The sequence below is a fragment of the Amblyomma maculatum genome, chromosome 1, assembly GCF_055883805.1.
Source record: "Amblyomma maculatum isolate TAMU_Amacu chromosome 1, ASM5588380v1, whole genome shotgun sequence".
NCBI classification, from domain to species: Eukaryota; Metazoa; Arthropoda; class Arachnida; order Ixodida; family Ixodidae; genus Amblyomma; species Amblyomma maculatum.
Genome location: NC_139344.1, coordinates 279142225 through 279161223, shown reverse-complemented (window position 1 = coordinate 279161223; position 18999 = coordinate 279142225). Strand labels below are relative to the sequence as shown.

The following is an 18999-nucleotide window of genomic DNA, read 5'->3' as shown; positions in this document are numbered from 1 at the left end:
CTTTCCGATCGCTGGGACATTAGACCCGCATGACAGCGCTGTCACGTGAATAAGGACCACACCAGACTGAAAGCTTATAAGCGTTGTGTTGGTTTTTATGATGCATACCCAACTAATGCTGTCATGCACCAAGAATAAGGTTTAATGTATTTATTTTGTGAATAATGACTAGTGTTCTTTAGGACGTGGCTTGTTCAGGAACATTCTCATTTTAGGAAACCAAAAATGCAGGGAATATGGACTAGTGCAGTCTCTCCTAGGATCATGCTGGGATGGAAAGGGATGTTGCAAAATTGTACAAAATGTTTTCCTCCTTTTTTCTCGAGTAGAGTCTGGCACAGATGTAAGAAAGACATGGTTTATTGTTAGTTCATATCCACACTCCTTGCATATTGATTTGTCATCTTTCATAAGTATGAAGCTGTGTGTCAGGTGTGGGTGTGTCTTTTGTGAAGATGACCTGAAATGTACTCCATGGTGTGTTTTTGATGACTGCATGATTTCCATTCCTCGATGACAGGTTTGACAAAGTTTAGTTTGTTGTTTATTTCAATGTTTCAAAAATCCTGCCATTTCACTCTCAATTTCCTTTGTACAAGCTTCTTGGTATCTTCATGCAGCATATTCACCCTCTGTAATTTAGCGTTGTGGTAAGATAACCTGGTTATTTCTTTTCATCACCTTTCAAGACAGCTGTCCCGCTTTCATAAAGTGTAGGGCTTCTGACGGCAGGAACTCCTTGGAAGTCATAATGAGACCCATAATCATGAGCTATCTAAGGTATGCATATATATGCCCATCGCTCAGTGGAATGGTGCCAGCACGCTGTTAGAACAGGTCTTGTGGTAACAACAACCATTGTCGGAGGTGGTCCTTTAATGGGCATTGGAGTGCCATGTAACTGCAGGTACCGACAGAACTCTTGATTATGCTATGTGATGATGCCGCCCTTGCATGCATATAGGTGTACATTTCAGAATCTTAACCATTTGCCACTTAACCATTTGCCACCAATGTTTGTGCAAAAATATCTTTTTCATGCATGTTAGCCATCATGATTAACAGACAGACCCTATGCACAAGCCAAAAGTACCACGAGCCAACTGTCACGAGGCCACACGACATGGCAGGGGCTGTTAACTCGAGCTTACAAAGTTATATTTTGAAATATGTTCCGGGACGTTTCAGCTTCGAGTAAGAAAGCTTACTCCAAGGCCATGGAGGCATGTTTGTACAGCTTGGTTAACGCGAGGCTTACAGAGGTCTATGCCAGGTTGTCTATCACATAACAGGGCGCCTACGATCACATGCTAATGAGTATGTGTGAGATAACAGAGACATGAATTAAGGAATTAGTGATTAAGTTTGTAGCAAAGGGCATGTAAATGAATGGGAATCCACAGTGGGATCTGCTGACAAGAGCCATTAACGCTGGTACATCATACCCTTACAGGTGGAGATTAGGTGCCTCCCTAATTTTTTGTCTGCTCAAGGCTTTTCATTTTCTTCATTCTTCCAGGTGAAGAAGATGTGAAAATGATAGCATCGAGAATGCTAGAGACCATCGTTAACAAGGATGCTGATCTGAACAGCGTAAAAAAATATTTCACAAAAGATAGGTGACTAGTAATGCTGGAAACAGTTGAAGCTAAGTGGAAAGGCATGAAATTGAAATGCAACGAATGCAGATATGTTGTGAGACGACCAGCCTGTGGTGTGCGACATCTGTCTCTGTTAGTTTCATCAAGTGATTGGCCAAAGCAGATGGGGCTTGTGGTTTTTTTTTTTGTGAGAAGTGCAGTCTAGTAGCATAGATGCAACCTTGCCCATTAACAATTGGAGTGCAGTAAGTGCATTGTTTTGTTTTTGTAAGATGTTCATTGTTTCCATGCAAATATTATGAAAAATTTCTTCCTAGAGGATGTTACTGACATGTGAATATAATGTGCAATAAAACTAGTTTTTTTTTTTTTTGCTATGTACTTTTTCTTGTATACATTAGCTCTGTGAAGGAAATGTAATGGCGTGCATTTTATTACTTGACCCCGTTGTGCTGGCTCGGTAGTTAAAGTGCTTGGCTGCTGAACCCATGAATGCAGATTTGATTCCAGCCACAGCAGAGGCATTTCAATAGAGGCAAAACAATAGGCTGTCATGCACTGTGCGGTGTCAGTGCATGTAAAAGAACCCCACTTGGTCGAAATTGTACAGGAGCCCTCAACTGTTGCGTCCCTCATAGTTGTTTTAGGATGCTAAACCAGGCATTATATATCACTCTGATTAAAATGCTATTCATGGTCAGTTAATCACACACAAAATGACCAAATTTTTCTGCAATGGACAGCAGCTGTTGTACAATTTTATTTTAGTCTTCATGAAGAATATCAAACTGGCTCCACATGGCTTTCTGTAGACCCTTGATATGTGTCACAATCACACACCCAATTATGTATTTATCTATGGGCACCTGTGCATGCATGGAAGGGACCATTACTTTCTATTTGTCAACTGAAATGCATGATCCACATCATTCTTGTAATTCAACTGCCTGCTATTTGAACTGTCTAGCAGTGATGCAAGTTTCAAAAAACTGCAATTAGCAAAATAATCCAAGCGGGAAGCCATGCCAATAACTGCTTTGGTTTCATCTTCAACAACTGTTTGAGAACTACAATTAGCCAAATGTTGTGCAACATAAATGAGAGGTTCCAAAATCTAAAAAACAACACATCCTACATGTGGCATGTAGGGTTTCACATCCTAAAGTGACATATGTAGCTATGAAGAACACTGCAGTGGAGAGCTCTAGATAAATTGACTGCCTGGACTTTGTACTTTGCGTTGACATCTCACAGGAAACTAATACGTTTGCATTTAGCCTCCACCAAAGTGCGGCTGCTATCACTGGGATTAAATATCATGACCTTGGGGCAAGTAGCTTAACGTGTCGCTGAGATGTCGCAGTGTGTAACCTTTCCAGCATTACAGCTGTTACATGCATGGCAGATATTCATGTTCAGCTTTGGACAGAGAAGTTTAAAAGAGTACCATTTGAGTTTGTCTAGCATCAAAAAGCAAAAGAAATTAGGGGGAAAAAAAAAAAAGAACATAATACATTGAAAAAGCACTAGTCATTAACACATAAACCATATTCGTTCCTTTATTAATGATAAAGTGGCCTTCAACAATAGTAAAAAGCCTGAACATTTAGGAAGATGCTGTGCCAGGCAGCTGATATTTCCCAGAAGCCTGAACCATTTCACCTGTAGTAATGCGTATCTCGACAATGTGGGCTGGGCACTTATTTTTCTGTCTACTCCAACATGCAAAAACTGTATCATGTGCATTCCCAACAACTTTGTGCAAGGCCAGATTAAAGTATTGCCATTTAATTTTTTTTTTCGAACCTTCAAAACGCACTAATGTAAACAACAGGCGTGTACTTTGTAGAAACACCACATTTTCCGAGTTTTGAGCTCTGTAGTGCAGTATGATAACAAATTATCGATGACTTATTGTCGTCGACTATTGCACAGCGCGTGTGAATCTCATTACGCCACGTTTTTGGACTTACCACTGCACCTAATAAATACTAGCATGCACTCGGAACATCGGCGATCATAAATGGACGCGCTGATGTCCGTCCGGATATCGGCGCACGCATCACATCATCACGGCACTCTCGTCACTTTCGTTACGACGTAGCACGGACATCATAACATCTTACGGAAAACAAAAAACGGCGATTACACCTCCATTCGCACAACAAACAAGGATGACGCGATGCTTGGGCTAGAGACACATCGACGGTACCCAGCTTTTTCAGCGCCGCTTGTATGTATATGTAGAACTTGCAGCACAGCCAAGCACATATAAACCTCAATACGAGCAGAAAGCGACGCTTTACGTGACGCATCTCATCGCAGATTGAAGTGAGGAAACTTTGAGGAATCAAAACTACATAACTAACGTCGTAGACGATCATCCACATGATAACGAGGACCAAATGAGCGGGCGTGCGGGCCGCGGGCTGGCCGTCAACACCGCGATTACATGCGCTTGCGCTCTGGTCGTGCTTGCCGCTCTGTCGCTGTCCAACTCACGTAAATCTATCACCCATTCTAGGCACTATTCTTGCCACTGTACTGTTCTTCGTAATTTCACATTTCACGTATGCTTGGATCCACCGTGCTTGGACTACTTGGACCTCGCACACCTCGTATCAAATTCGATTTGGCTACATTTGGCTATCGCTACCAAGTAACTATAGAGTTAATACAAAGCCTTTGTATTAACTGTATGCAAGTAACCACTGCAATCTACACATCCGGCTTTTCCGACGTATCCCAAGTCCAAAAAGGCCCATCCCCATCAATCTACCTTGCGTATCCCGGAGAAAAATGCATAGGGTCTATCGGACGTTAAACTTGAACCCCACCGACTGGGTCCGTCCGCCGTACCTCTGAAAAATATTTCCCGGATCCGTCCGACGTATCCCGAAGAAAAACGCACCGGGTCCGTCCGACGTACCTTTAGCCACAGCCTACATATAATTCTGGGGCGCCAATCGTTACACCACGAAGTATATGTGCCACTGTGCTGACACACACATTTAGACCACTCGAATTAATGCCCCGTGTATTTTTTTTTTTTTTTTTTTTTTTTTTTTTTTTACAAGCTCCATGTGCAAACCGGCTTCCATCAGATCAGGCTAGCGAGGGGCATCTGCTACTCGGACTTCTGTAACTCGTTTCTTGCCTTCGCCATCAGGTGCCACATAAACTAGTAAATTCGCGAACTACAAAATTATGACCCCATGACCACATACAAAATTGTTTAAAGGCAGGTAAAATGCTACACAAACAAGCATACCTATATGTAGTGTCTATGCTATAGCTAGCTGTCGGTAACCTTCAGAATTACTTGAGCAAATTTCTCCCAGCCTCTAAGCTCATGCAGCATTTTTTCCCACGGAAACAGGAGAACATTTATATATCGTACTCTCACAGCCGTCGCGGCCGTCTTTCGGTAAACGATCGAGCTGGGAGTGGCAAATAATATTAATATAGCGTAGGAAAACTAAGTGAGCAGGAGAAAAAACAGCGAGCCCAGCGGCTTCAACACTTGGGAACACTGCAGCGGGGTCTGCGCATGCACCCACGGGGCTATACATATAAACAGATCCTATTAATTTTTAATTACAACCGAGTTTAGGTTGTCGCACACTATCGTTCATTGTTTCTGCTTATACCTGCGCCGAGCCATGCGGAGAGATGTTTTGCTTCGCACTTAACGGTTGTCGTCATTGGAAAGTACTTCATTCGAATGCGCCCGCGGTAAACAGTACCGAGAGAATAGTGGACATGAACAGGGCGAAAATTTGTCTCCGTCGCCCTAAGCAGCCAGACGGAGGCGAGTACCGGAAGAATTCCACCAAGAAAATTCTGCTAGCTTTGTCAGCTGTCGGTGCGTAACGGTCCGGGGGTGCCCGGAACGGGGAAAGAAATATTAGTCGTCTAGGAAAAATCTAAGCACCTTACCTTTCGTCCCGATGATGTGTGCTTTCTTCGCAATCTTTCCTTCCGAGGCTCACTCAGAAATCTGAGATAATCGAAGTTGTTTTCGAACTTTTCCGAACGCTTCTCACCACGTCGACTCACTTTCAAAGTTGGCGCCATCTTGGAACTTTTGAATAGAGCGGACCGGTCCAAGGCGGATAGATACGACCGCCAGACTAGCCAGCCAAGCCAGGAGGAGGCACTGCGCACTGCTGCAGCGGAGCCACTCTAGCCAAAAACAGCGTGCAGCGCTACTAGCGCTACTGCAGCGCACCCGCCTACTGCGGCTTCCTTCGGCCGGAGCGCGCTTGTGCGCTTGCTTACATTTTTGGCGCCGTCTGCTGCGACCCGGTTGCAGCAGCGAAATGCTTCCTGCAACCGGGTTGCAGGAGCAAAATGCTTGCTGCAACCCATGACGTCTTATCCGGTTTAAGAAAAACGTCACGTCCGGCTATTGTTTTGTGGGTAGGTGGTTGTTTTTAGTAGCAGAATGGCTGGTCGTCGGAGCCGTGGGAGCTGCGTCGCCGTGCCAGCCGTGCGCTCTCGTGTTGTACGGTACGTCAGCAATTTTTTCTATTTCTTAGATATTTCAATATGCATGTATTGAGTCATTGCCCGCTGTCTGGAACTCTACATATAGTTTTCAACTTCCCTGCGCCCAAATGTTCTGTTGACGACCATTGAGCCTGCTTGGCCGGCAGTGGGCCCGAACGGCCCAAAGGTGTATTATAGAATGTTTCAATCTAAAGCTCAACGTAGTTCTACACCAAGGAACATGCGGTTAAATACCGTTTATTAGGCCAACCGCACGAAAGTCTCAGTCATGTAAAACACGCCTGACTACCAGTCTTGCGTGCGCCTAAAAAGGGCGGGAAACTTGGGTGAGCTTTCCTCAGCGGTCTGGATGAATATTTATTGATTGTAACGTCTTTGAGCTGATGGAGGGACTTAAGGAGATACTAGGACATGACAAAACAACGCGTAGAAGCAGGAAAGGCGAGGATCACACAGGCCTGTGTGGGAAGCTTTTGTTTCGGTGCACCACGACGTACTAACCATTTGTGCGACGTGACCCTTTGTGTGACCCACATTGTAATGACGCGGTGTAGAATAATGATTTCATACCTCATTTTATGACTGCGCACTGTCAAGTGTATGCAGGGCCACTTTCTAATTACGGTGAGGTAAGCGATTTCGCCTTGTACTTGCCTTAATTTCTTTTGTGTGTGTAAACATCGCTTATAAGCTGACGTCTAATATTTGTACGCGGGGACCTTCCTGATATGTGTTTTGGAGTCTAGCATGGGCTTGCTGGTTGCTGAGGCTGAACAAATGGGACTATGAAAGGCGGAGGCAGCATATGCTCCAATGCCACAAGGTGAGCCCTGTACTTAATTTCAAAACAATTGCTGTGCCACCGGGACTGGTCATTTGTTTTAATTTTTACATGGGGAACATGGCACAGGTCACCAGTTTGCATAGAGTGTATGAAGGATTCGAATAAGCAAGCATCCCTGCAGCTTCCTGCAGTTGCGGTGTCCAGCTTGTAGTTCGCAGCCTTTCTTTCTCAGCTGCAATTAATGCATCGCAAACAGTGTGCAATGTAACAGTTGATTCAGACAGAAAACCAGACTAGCTCCAAAAACAAACAAATGTTTGCACGAGATGGAAGATCAAACCACGCTATATTGTCTTCTCAATTCGCTGTGAGAAACTAGCAAAGCTGCCTTCTTTAACGAATGGTATTCCTACACAGATTGGTTGTGTCGCTTTTTGTGCGTGTGACAAAGTTGCTGCAAGAACTTTATTTATTTATTTATTTAGTTACTGTCAGGGCCGTTGAGCAGCTAAAAACAGTGACAGCTTCTCCGGGCACCGATATACCTACCAGCCGATTGTGGCAGGGTTGCTTCACATTAATCAAAGCAGCCTAGCAAATGAGGCTCACTGTAGCAGCAAGAATTGTGAGCATGCCCTCGCACTCACTTGCTTTGTCATCTCCTGCATCTTCTGGCGCAGCAGTGCCGGGCAGTCTCTTTCCGCTCATCAGAGATGATCCTTTTATGCCAGGGGTCTTAGAGCACGGCCAGCGAAGCTGCGTGATGCAGTCTGCCCAGCTCAATTTTTAGCCGACGTTTTGAAAGCATTACTACCAGCCCTAATTTCGAACTAAAATAAGCTCAGACTTAGTACCCAGTTAGTACACATTCATTTTTGATAAGGCGTTGACCACTTAATCTGCATGAACTTTCATTTGACATCACTATGCCTTCAAAAGCAAGGAGCCAGACATCCTGCCTTTTCTTTTATTTCCAAGTGTGCTTTTTTTTTTCTTGCTGAGGATTATAAGTGTGGTATTTATTAACAGGTATGTCATTTCAGTACCTCTCTCCGAGTGATCCTGAAACTGCTTTTGTCCGGCATTCAAGCGGAAAGGAGCACACATTGCTTTTCTTTTGCAATAATGGAAGGGCTTGGTCTGGAAAAAAGAAGTTTTGCTTATTTTTGTTCATTTTATCATTATTTATTGTACTTTGTTTCCTGTTGTTTTGTTTTCTGGCTCCTGGGTCATGAGAGAAAAGGCTTTGTCAATGCGGCCCACATAGCAATATGAGTTTGAGACCTCTGCTCTATGCCCATAATGGCGTGGCTATCAATGGATTTCATAATGAGTTTGTCTGAGGTAATTGTCAAGCAAAAAACTACCATATGCCACTGGTCGGCCCGGACACACAACCTCCGCATCATGGTGTTAGAATAGAAATGTGTGAGCGGCCTGCTCCACACCAAGCAGTAAGTGGCGATACCGATGCGCTGATTTCTGTAGGCTGCCGAGAGACTGCGTTGACTGTTGGTGGCCGCGGGTTCGCTGGTTGCCGCAAGGAATGGCAGTCAGTTCTCAACTTTCGCTGACGCTCCCGCTCCACGCCTTTCTTCGATCATGGTATATTCTAAGTTGTAATGTAATGTGGAAAAAACGTGCATTGTTCTCCACTGCGATACAGGCTACGTATTCTGCAATGAAAAATGACAGCTTTTTTCGGTGCGAAAAGATGTCGAACAGCTTCAGCTATGGCGGCCGGCATACCAAGATAGGACCGAGCTATACAGTCACTGTTTGTGAGGGGCATTTGAAGCCCAGGTTTGTGTCCAAAACATGGATGACAGAGTTAAATGGGCATGTGCTACAAAGCGTTGCTCGTTGCTAGCAAAGGAAGCGGTCCCCACAATATTCTCTGCCGGCCTTACCTACCTTTCAGACTTAAAGTAGAAAGCGACCCACTGAAAGGCAGCCCCAGGAACCGAAAAAATAGAAGATCGTCAAACTTTGTGTAGAAGTGTCAGGTGAAGGTAGCACGTGCTTCACACGACACTGCGTGGGCATGGGCCGGCCCAAAAGCTGGGTGCGGCTCAGCCCACGGGTCGTCTGGGCCGACTCGCTGGACCCGGGGTGGACTTAAACGTGCGGGCCCGAGCCGGATTCGGGCTTGTACACAGAGAGCCGATGTCCGATTTATAGTCACTTTGTCAGAGTAAAAATCCGCGGCGTCGCAGCAATGAAAAGGATGAAATAACTGGTACGCTCCGAGAAAAAGGTTTAGTCTTCATAGCTTATTTATTTACTGATTACGGCACCGCGGTGGCTTAGTCATTAAAGCTCTCGAGTACTGAGCTGGGATACCCTAGTCTGATCCTAATTGGGAGACAGCATTTCGGTCGGAGCTGAAAGCATGGCAGGCATATGCTATAGATGACAGTTTCATTGAAGAACCCCATGTGGCCGAAGTGATCCGAACGCCTGTGCTACAGCATCCTCATACCTTGAGCCGGTTGGGGACCATTACTCCAGACATAGCTCTTTTGTTTTTTGTTTTTTTGTTGTCATGTACACTTTTTTTTTTTTTTTTTTTTTTCGTTGTGAGAAAATTCAAAACCAAACGTAGGTATGGTTTTCATTTTTAGCTGTTGATTGGAACGTCTCATGACAGAAATAGCCGCAAAGGCTTGATAAAGTTTAGAAATCTCCTTGACGTTGAAATAAGATAAATCTTGAATGAGCAATGTTTAAATGAGTCAATTAATGTCGTAAGCAATTAGACGTGCGCGGGCCCATTGAACGATTCAAACGAATATATGAAATTGCTCCCCTCTGTGACTGAAGAGCAGCAGTCAGACACCGCTCTTGCATGTTTTAAAGCTTAAAATGCCATGTGCGGGTTACTCTAGTGTGGTGCAGCGTGGCATTCGCCTAATAAATTAGAGTAGCGCTGGATGAGGCTGTTTAAGCTATCAGCGAGCACAGACAGTCTGGTCTGCGATAAGGTGCTTCCGCATATGATCAGTTTTGTATACCACTGGAGACTAGGAACTGGAAACCTCATACAAACCACTGGGAAGGGCCAACGTTTGAACGCTTTATGAGGTTTGGCCTTTTCCAAGGTTGCTGTTCAACACTCGGGACTCCTCAGCCACAGATACAGTCTTGCTGCCGCAACGGCGCCATCTTTCTCAAAAGGGGAAATTAAAGGCGGGGGGTACCTTCTACATGCAGAATAAGCGAAGAGCATTGCAGCCAGAACACATGCCGGCCCTGGCGGCAGTGCTATAAATATAGCTATGATATAACAGCGCCTCTCGCACACCACAGGGCGGGCACGCCGCCTGAGCTTCTTGTCTTTCTTCTACCACCATCGCCTCCAGTTCACAGATACATTAAATTGGGAAGAATATTGGTTTTCTCTTTCTTTGACGGAGGTGATACCTACGCTTAACTAACGGCCGTTTTGGCATGGCGTGAAGACTACATACACATGCAATTGGCTACCTTGCGTTTCCTCGACATTTTAATGTTATATTTTGCTGCACGCGGTGTCTAAATATTAAAGCCTCCTCACAAGAAATCCGATTACCTTCTCTCTCTCTCTCTCTCTCTTTTTTTTTTTTTTTTTTTTTTTTCTTTTTTTTTCGGGGGGCTCCCTCGAAAGTTTAGACTTGGTGGGGAAGGAGGAAGCCGCTGTGGCAGTGTAAAGGGCAGCACACGAGGAGCTCACTGACTGCCGGCGTCTCACAGTCTGGCACACACGTGCGTCGATCGGCGTCTGTCTGCGTCCCATTGTCGGGGGCACTCCCGCGTCGAACCATGTCAAACACGCCACTGCGCGCTGTCGGCAAGACGAATTGGAGAAGCGTAGTGTAGATGGCTAGCGAGGACTTGGTCTGGGCCACACCGTCTGCGTCGCAAGGGCCGTTGCGCGCTGTCGGCCAGACGAAGCGGATGACCGCGTGGCCGGCTTGAGGGTACTGACCCAGGCGGGAAGACGGCGGGATTCACTTGAACCTTTTTGTCTCCCGATGGCCCGACTTGGGCTGCTGTCGCCATCTGGCCAAACACCCCGCGTTCCTTTCCGGTGGGGAATTCTTGTCACAATAGTTGAAAGCGGCAGCTCTCGCGTTTGTCTCGTTGTCGCCATCCTTAACAGGGGACATGGCTCTAAAAGCTATTTTTCCTACGTTTTTCAACAAATTTGATAAAACCTGGTATTCTGATTTAGTTTCTTGCACTGATTTCAAATATATAATTATGTTTCCAATTGGCCAATTAGTTCAGAAGATAAAATGAAATTGTTCGTAATTTGCGGGAACAATGAAAAAATAACCACACTACAAAAAATTCACGTGAACACTTTGCTAGGTACTAGAAAGCATAACGAATACAGTGTTACGTGCACTTTTGTATAACAAATATTAGCGACGTTATAGCAGTTTAAAATTCACTGCTCCAAATGTGAGTGCCTTCCTGTCTGATTTAGAGCAAAATTGAAAACTTTGAACTGCTATAACAGCGCTAATATTTGTTAAAAAAAAAATAAAGAAATGCTCCTAACATTGTATTCATTATGCTTTCTAGTACCTAGCAAAGTCCATGTGAATTTTTTTGTAGTGCTGTTATTTTTTCATTGTTTCTGCAAATTATGAACAATTAATTACATTATCTCTTGAACTAATTGGCCAGTTGGAAAAATGGTTGCATGTTTGAAATCAGTGCAAGAAACTGAATCAGAATGCCAGGTTTTATCAAATTTGGTCAAAAATTGGAAAATAACTTTAAGAGCCATGTCCCCCTTTAAGCAGAAGCGAAATGCAATACAGCTGACATATTTCTTGGTGTGTTTGGAGACTGTAAACGGCCTAAACTAATACATTCGTTTTCAGCTAATTTCTAAGTCTAGAGTTATCATGGGAAGACGAAAGAGTCACACTGGCCGTACTGCCCGAATCCGTGGGTCTCACTGCCTGTCGGAGGTTGGGCACACTGCGAGCAGTGGCGGCCGGCGCGGCTCATTCATACACAACCCTTCAGGCACCACGCTCCACATCATGTTCTACTTGGCACTTGCTGTATTTCATTTTAAACCAGCCAAAAGACGAGACAGAGAATAGAAGCGAACGAGATGAGGCTGGCTTCTGTGTCTCGTCTTTTGGCTGGTTTAAAATGAATGATTACCAACTCGCCCAGTCGTTAACCTTGTTGCTGTATTTACAGGGCATTCCCACGTCTGCTGCTGTGGTTTAGTTTAGCACTGATGAACGCTGTCTATGTTGGGATACATGCAACATAAATAGCTTGAAAGTAAAAGATTGCACAGCCATTATTGTAGCTAGTTTGTAAAGCATGGGATGCATAATGTGGAGGTCTCGGACCTCAACAGTGGCATGTTTCTTGTTTGTTTTGTTTTCCTAGTTTGCAATGAGTTATTTCTCATTTGAGAGTAGATACACTGCTAATTGCCATTCATGACCAATGCAGATTTTGTTTTTATTAGTTAATTATATGCTTTCCTCAATTTTTTCCTTTTCTGCTAAATAGAAGAACATGAGCCTCTCATAGCCTGTGTTGCTTTGGGACATTAAATCCCATAAGCCAGACCAGCATGAGCCTCGTTTCTGGCAGTCATAGATCTATTTCATTGAACCTCTTTGTTAATAATAAGCTTGTCAAACATACACTATTATGGGTGTGACACCATGAAGGTGTCAATCATTAGAAATGTCACAAGTGTTGGGCAGGCATGGAGGGCCCATCATTAACATGTTAAAATTAAGGAAGCTCCGGTGCCACTCAAGCGAAAACATGAGAAGCCACTGACAGAAAGCCGTGGAGTAGGGCATCTGGAGGAGGAAAGGGCTATCCTTGAGTGCATTCTATCCTCACTGAAGTTATTACTGATCAGTGCCTTGGAAATTTTATCAGAACAGGCATGGATAAAAAAAAATTATCTGCACAAGATAGAGAGTGGAAATGTGCTGCTTATTGATGTGAACTCCGAACTAGTCTAGTGGTGCTTGAGCACATCATAGTGGTATAGTCCACATTTCTCAAGCTAAAAGAGTCATGTTTTTATCAAACTTATCGTTCGGGCATCAAGTATAGAAACAAGCATTGCATTTTCTAATAGTTTGTTCCAAATTGTTGCTAAGGTCATTTGTGTTATTTTAAACATCTATACATGTTTTGGCTGTTAGTCTTGCATTTTCAGCAATGCATTGATCTTTGAATAAAAAGGAATCAAATAGGTTATTCTGGTATGTCAGGTATAAAAAATTGAGCTAATAAAATCTTTTGACTTTAGAAACGTGCTTCAAAACAATTTGAATGCTTCAAAACTCCCGTTTTATAGCTTCAAAGTGCTCGAGCCTGCTTCCACCTCTCCAAGTTGGTTTGTGGTTCAGGTCATTATTGACAATTCTGCATGACTGAATTGATGTCTTCAATTTGGAGTTTTGGGGAGGGTTGCATCCATTGGGAAGAGTGAAATATGCTGGCCGAAGATAAGGAACGCTGCATTATGAAAATTTCGATTGCTATTGGGCAACCATCTCATGGATGATGGCACTTGAAAGCGTTTTGACTGGAGGTACTCGCACTGCTTGGGCTAGGCCAGTGCAGCACTTCATCTTACAGGAGCATATGCACCTAATTTTGGTCGCATTTTGCTTGTTAACGACATGCAAGACATTACTCTGTACAGATCATCACCTGGTTTTTATCTTCAACCGCTAAATAATTTATAATTGAATTTTTGTCATCTGTTTCAGGGTGTCTATATATACTCCATTAACACACTGAATGTTAGTAGTGCTGCTACTGCACTTAAAATCAAGTGTTGGTCTCTGTTTGCAATATTTTTTAGCTGCTTTGAGAAGTATGACGCTCATGGACAGCCTCCTTAACAACATGAACTGGTGTATTTGTGATGAGGACCATATATCAGACAGCCAGAGGTTTTATGATGCTAGCATTGTAGCAACTGTTGTGGTCCTGTAGTTCGGTGAGGGATTTGCCCATCTTGTGGTTGTTGCCCGTTTGCTGTGGCCACCCTCAAAGTAAATAGCTATTGTCCTGTCACATAGTTTGAGAACTTCTTGTTACTTGTATGGAAATTACTGTTTGGCACAAAATGACTTATGGCTGCCATCATGTGCATTATAGAGGGCGAGCGACTACATTTCGGTGGAACAGTTCCTCATTCTTTTTCACAGCCCATAGGAAGGATTTCGCAAGTTTAGAAAAATGAAATGTTCACAGCTGAGTCAGTCGCAATTCTGGAATCATGCTGTGTAGTCGACAAACGCTACAATCCGAGAGCAACGCATGTCGTCTAATGAACAGTGCAAGCAAAACTTCTTGGATGCAGCAGCAAATGAAAATGTGCACACATTGTTTTCAAGATGTCTCAACGTTTATTTATATGCTTCACAACCTACCAAAGCCCGCACGCTTGCGTTATACCAAAGCACAATCAGCTGTCTGTTCTGATGTCTGCGGCCAGTGTTGATAAAGTTCTTTACCACCCATGGTGTCCATTTCTGCTGTGCATGTGCACTGCAGTGATACATTGTCACACGCATGCAGAGACCACTAGTACTGGCCTTACTTAGGGTAACCTTTTCGCTGTTTTGGCATTTCTCATTCTTGAGCTATGCTACAGGGTGCACACTTTTCTTGTCTGGTTCCTTTGACGAGTCATGAATTCAGCATTTGTGCTTCTTTCCTTTTTGAGGGTGTAGTGACCATATGCAAATCCACTATTAGAATATATGAGCTGCTGCATTAGCTGCAGTCCTGCTATCTTTTTATTTAAATTTGGTACATCTCTGAGTTTCTCTGGGTGTTTTGTTATTGTTCTGAGCTTGCATTCTTTTGTTTTTTCTCCCCGTGACAGCCGATCCTGCACGTGACTGATACTAGTCGAGAGATCACAACAGCTGCCCACCTTTCAAAGCATGGCATTCCCTGGCCCAAGTTGACTGCTCCCTGTGCTACTGGCTCAACAGTGTACTCACAAGTCTGCACTTCACTTACGAGCGTAATGGCAACACACACACGTTGGCCATAGCTTCTGTGTCAAAATAAAGTATTCCTACTTATGTGCCTTTTCATTCATTATTAACGCACATGATTGGAGTAATAAACACTCCAGTGCCAAAACACCATGTTGACACACTCATTTATGTTTAGACTGCCTACCTTCTGCATTACTTCCCTTTTTGTAACCTACCTAGAAAGGTAAGTATTTACTGTATGTGTCATAGAACCACATGTATTTGTTATTCCTTTTGAGACGGGAAATAATCCGCAAAACCAGTGAAGTAAGAAAAGTTCAGATATATTTCGTAGACAATTTTTAGAGGTAAGCCCAATGAAGATGTTTCGAACTGCAGACAGGGACTGATGATAAAATGGCAAAGTGGGCGGTGTTTGTTGAATTGCATAAGATTTGTTTAATTCAGTATTTTGCAGATGAGCAGCAACTTTCTTAATTTCAATGCTTACTTACACCCATACTGTCACCTCATGTAATGCTCAAACATTTGGCAGTGCTAATCACGACATGCTTGTAGCAATGAGATTAGATCTAACCTTGGATGCCCGCTTAATACACTATTGCTGTGCCTCTATGCTACTGGGATGGTGAGACAGCATACTAAAAGGGCCTTAAAAGCGTGTGCAGTAATTCTTTACATGTAACAATAGTTGAAGCCCTCGCCTAATTTAATGTGACTGCATTAAAAGGCCATATTTACCAAAAACTGCAATTTGAGCGACAAGGATGAGTGGCAGATAGTATGACCGGATGGATTGGTCTGTGATGTGAGGACCATGGTATGGTCCAGCTGCCTACCCAAGCAGCTCCTTTGACATGAGAAAAACTCATTGTCTTTCAGAATCCCGTCAGATGTGTGAGTTGGGAGTTCATTTACATAATGTGGTAATTCGTAATTTTACAAATTGGTATGTGTGATAAAAGTGCAAACTAAGATTGGTGAGTCAACAAGTAGCCAACTAAATGTACAGGGATGAGGATACAGGAGTCGTAAATGCTGTGGCATGTTTTCCTTAACAGCGGTGCTGAAGTGCCCCCGAAATATTTGTTGCATTTGCTCAATTTATGTGTATTTCAGTTTCTGGTATAACCTTTCCCACACCTTTAACTTTAGGCACAGTAATTGTAAGTAAAATCGGCAGTTAAAAAAATAGCATTGTCAAGATGACAGCGTTCCAAAAATTGAGAAATAGTAATTAAGGTACGTATAGCAACAAAAGTTGCTACACTGTACCATCAGCATACACGTGTGATCCCAGCCATTTTTGGAACCATAAATGCAGTATTAACATCAGTAGTTTATCAATTCAGTTTCGGACTATCCTCATGTTTGACAAGATTTTAATGATGAAACTTTCAGCTTAATGCCTCCAGTAGCCTGAGTATTCTGAAGCATAGCATTGTTGCCTTACTTAATTACTTGGCACACTTTCCAATTTTGCAGTGAGAAATTTTCTTAGCTTAAAACTGAAAAATTTGGCAGTACTCTGTCAGGGACGAAGCAAGCTTTTGGAAAAGGAAAATAGAGTAAATGTCTCCGAGTGGACACCTCATATGTTCACTGTGAATGAAACTAATGAGCAAAAAAAAAAGCATATGCTTTCAAGCAAAGTATTGCAATGCTTAATATTACATAGAATTCCTCCTGGCACATATAGATTTCATATTTCAAGCTGCCAGTTTCCATCATGCAAGGACGACATCAGCTAGTTTCTATACAGCACCTTCGTGCTTTCGCACTGGCAAGCCATGTTTTGCGAGAGGGTACCTTTCTAAGTGGACTCAGCTAGGCTTAACCTGATTTCCATGAAATATATATGGAAGGGTGCTTAAACAAGATGCTATCAGGCTTTAAGTATACCTGCAGGTAAGGGCCCTGCCAACTACTATTTTTAATAAAGAAAATTTGATATATCTAGTCGTCACTTAGTGTTTGTCATATATACTCCCTCAAGTACAATTAATAGTGGTCTAATCGAGCTGCTTGGTTGATACTAAAAATGAAAACGCAGCACTGACACCAAACATGGACGGGCTACTGCTCAATTAAAACGCCTGGAGAGAGTGCAACGTAAATCAACTTAATCGCTTTCACTTCTTTCTTGTCGACTGCGACGTAAAATATCGGCGGCACTTGAGCAGTGGTCGCCTTTACAAACCAAGCATGCTATGCGTCTGGTCAATTCTGGCAGCTGTCGGCCGGCGCATCGTCGCCGTCTATTCTCCTAGCGACGCCACGCACTCCGCGGCACGGATTCAACCCTCTTTCCAGTTTGGTTGCTAATGGCCATCAATTTTCGCTGATTATTGCACTATAAGCAGGTAAGCCATCTCTACTAATTGAGCACATAAATAAAATATTTTATCGAGTTTAGTTTACAGCGCAGCCCTATGGCAGTCGCGTAATCGGCGAAGCGAATAAAGAGCACATCAGAGGATGAAAGTTCGGCGATTCACTCTGATGCATATCTTACGCACTGGATTTGTTAGAGACCAACATGGAATAATTTGAACAAATTGTTCGATATAAACGGTCATTTGGCTGCTGGATATTACATTGCTTGTAAATCCGGCCGCGCAAAATATATAGTAAGAAAAAAAATTACTTCTTTTTCCATATTTTATGTTCACAACAAACATATGCATAACCACGCACTGAGATCAAGTGCCACATGAAAATTCGCGCTTCCACTTCAGTTCGAATAATAGCTCTCGAGGTCAAATGTTCGAATGAGTCGCGTTACATATGCTGTGTATGCAAGGTGGGTACGTGGGGGACGAATTAAACTGCACTGCAAAAGATGGTTTGGTTTGGTTTATGAGGTCCCGAAGCAACTCGATCAGGCTATGAGATACGCCGTATATAGTGGAAGGCTCCGAGAATTTGACCATCTAGCTGGGTTTTTACTGTACCGCGCAGTACACGCGGGCGCCTTGTTAGTATTCGCTCTCATCGAAAAGCAGTCACCCCAGTCAGGATTGAATCCCACACCCTTGGACACAGAAGTCGAGTACGCCAACTGCACCAGCACAGCGGGGGAGGGGGGGGGGGGGGACTGCAGAAGACACTGTTGCGTTGTTGGGTGCTTGGTTTTGCCCGCGGCTGCTACATTTTTGTGACATGGCCATGCAGTCCCGTTCCACCTAGCTTCCACTGGGCCATCGCAATTCAATCTCGACTTCCTATAAAATCGCAACCATGCAATTCCTGGCACGAAGTCGCCCCCTGGTCGAATTAGCATGGCTTACCCTGCTCGAGTCGCCAGACAGTTCGTTTATACACGCTGGCCAACAAAGACGTACGGGATCTGTTGGCTCTTAAATGATCACAACGGTGCACTGCAATGCCGATCGACGCCACGTACACGCTTACGGGCGGCATGCAATTCGTTGCAGCCTCCGCTGCTGCGGGTGCGAGACGTGAAAAAAGAAACTATGCCGGGACTGCGGGCATTGCAGAATTAACATGCAGTTTCACGGGTTGGTTCGGCTGGAGGCTTTTAATTGTGCCCGTGTATGCGGTGCGATAACAATTAATTAAGCAGGCGCTGGTATATAACTGATAATACTTTTTAACTAGTCATGTGCACTAGCGCCTCATTTACTAACAGCTATAGGTTTGCTGAGGTCGCAATTATAATATCTATATCAGTTTTTTAAATTTTGGAAACACCATTATCGTCCCCGCTTTTAGCACATGAATTTAGGCCGCGCATGGCAGAAAACGAAACCTCTCGGTCGAGGATAATTTAGTGCGCGCGGCATATATATGTACGGGTGTACGTTGTACGATCGCTTCGCTAGCCATTCCTCCCGGGCGCTCCGGAACATTATGAAAGGAGTGACATCCGCGGCGGTGCATGGCGCGTATTCAGCATGCATGACTAGCGTGGCGATTTGCGCTCACCCGCTGTATAGTTTCGGTTTCGCCTGTGTACGGCCGAAACTACCCGAGCAGGTAGCGTAGATGGCAGCGTACTGCTCCGAAGTTGTCACTTGCTCCTTCGTAGCGCACAGGAGGGACGGCAAGCTTCGAGAGCAAGGTATACCCGCAC

The 18999-nt window shown here is 43.9% G+C and overlaps 1 protein-coding gene and 1 long non-coding RNA gene across 2 annotated transcripts in view; one reads left to right on the top strand and one right to left on the bottom strand.

The window, feature by feature from the left end:
• LOC146206650 (rhotekin-2-like) overlaps positions 1 to 5787 on the bottom strand; it is a 215251-nt gene extending 209464 nt beyond the window's left edge. The window contains exon 1 of the mRNA XM_084591415.1: positions 5541 to 5787. Coding sequence (XP_084447541.1) covers positions 5541 to 5678 — 138 coding nt within the window. The 5' untranslated portion in view covers positions 5679 to 5787. The remainder of the gene's footprint in view (positions 1 to 5540) is intronic.
• A 334-nt stretch (positions 5788 to 6121) lies between these two features.
• On the top strand, positions 6122 to 14987 carry LOC146206649 (uncharacterized). Its single transcript, XR_014704485.1, has 2 exons — positions 6122 to 6936; positions 14783 to 14987. It is a non-coding gene; the product is annotated as an uncharacterized LOC146206649 (long non-coding RNA).
• Positions 14988 to 18999: the final 4012 nt, after the last annotated feature.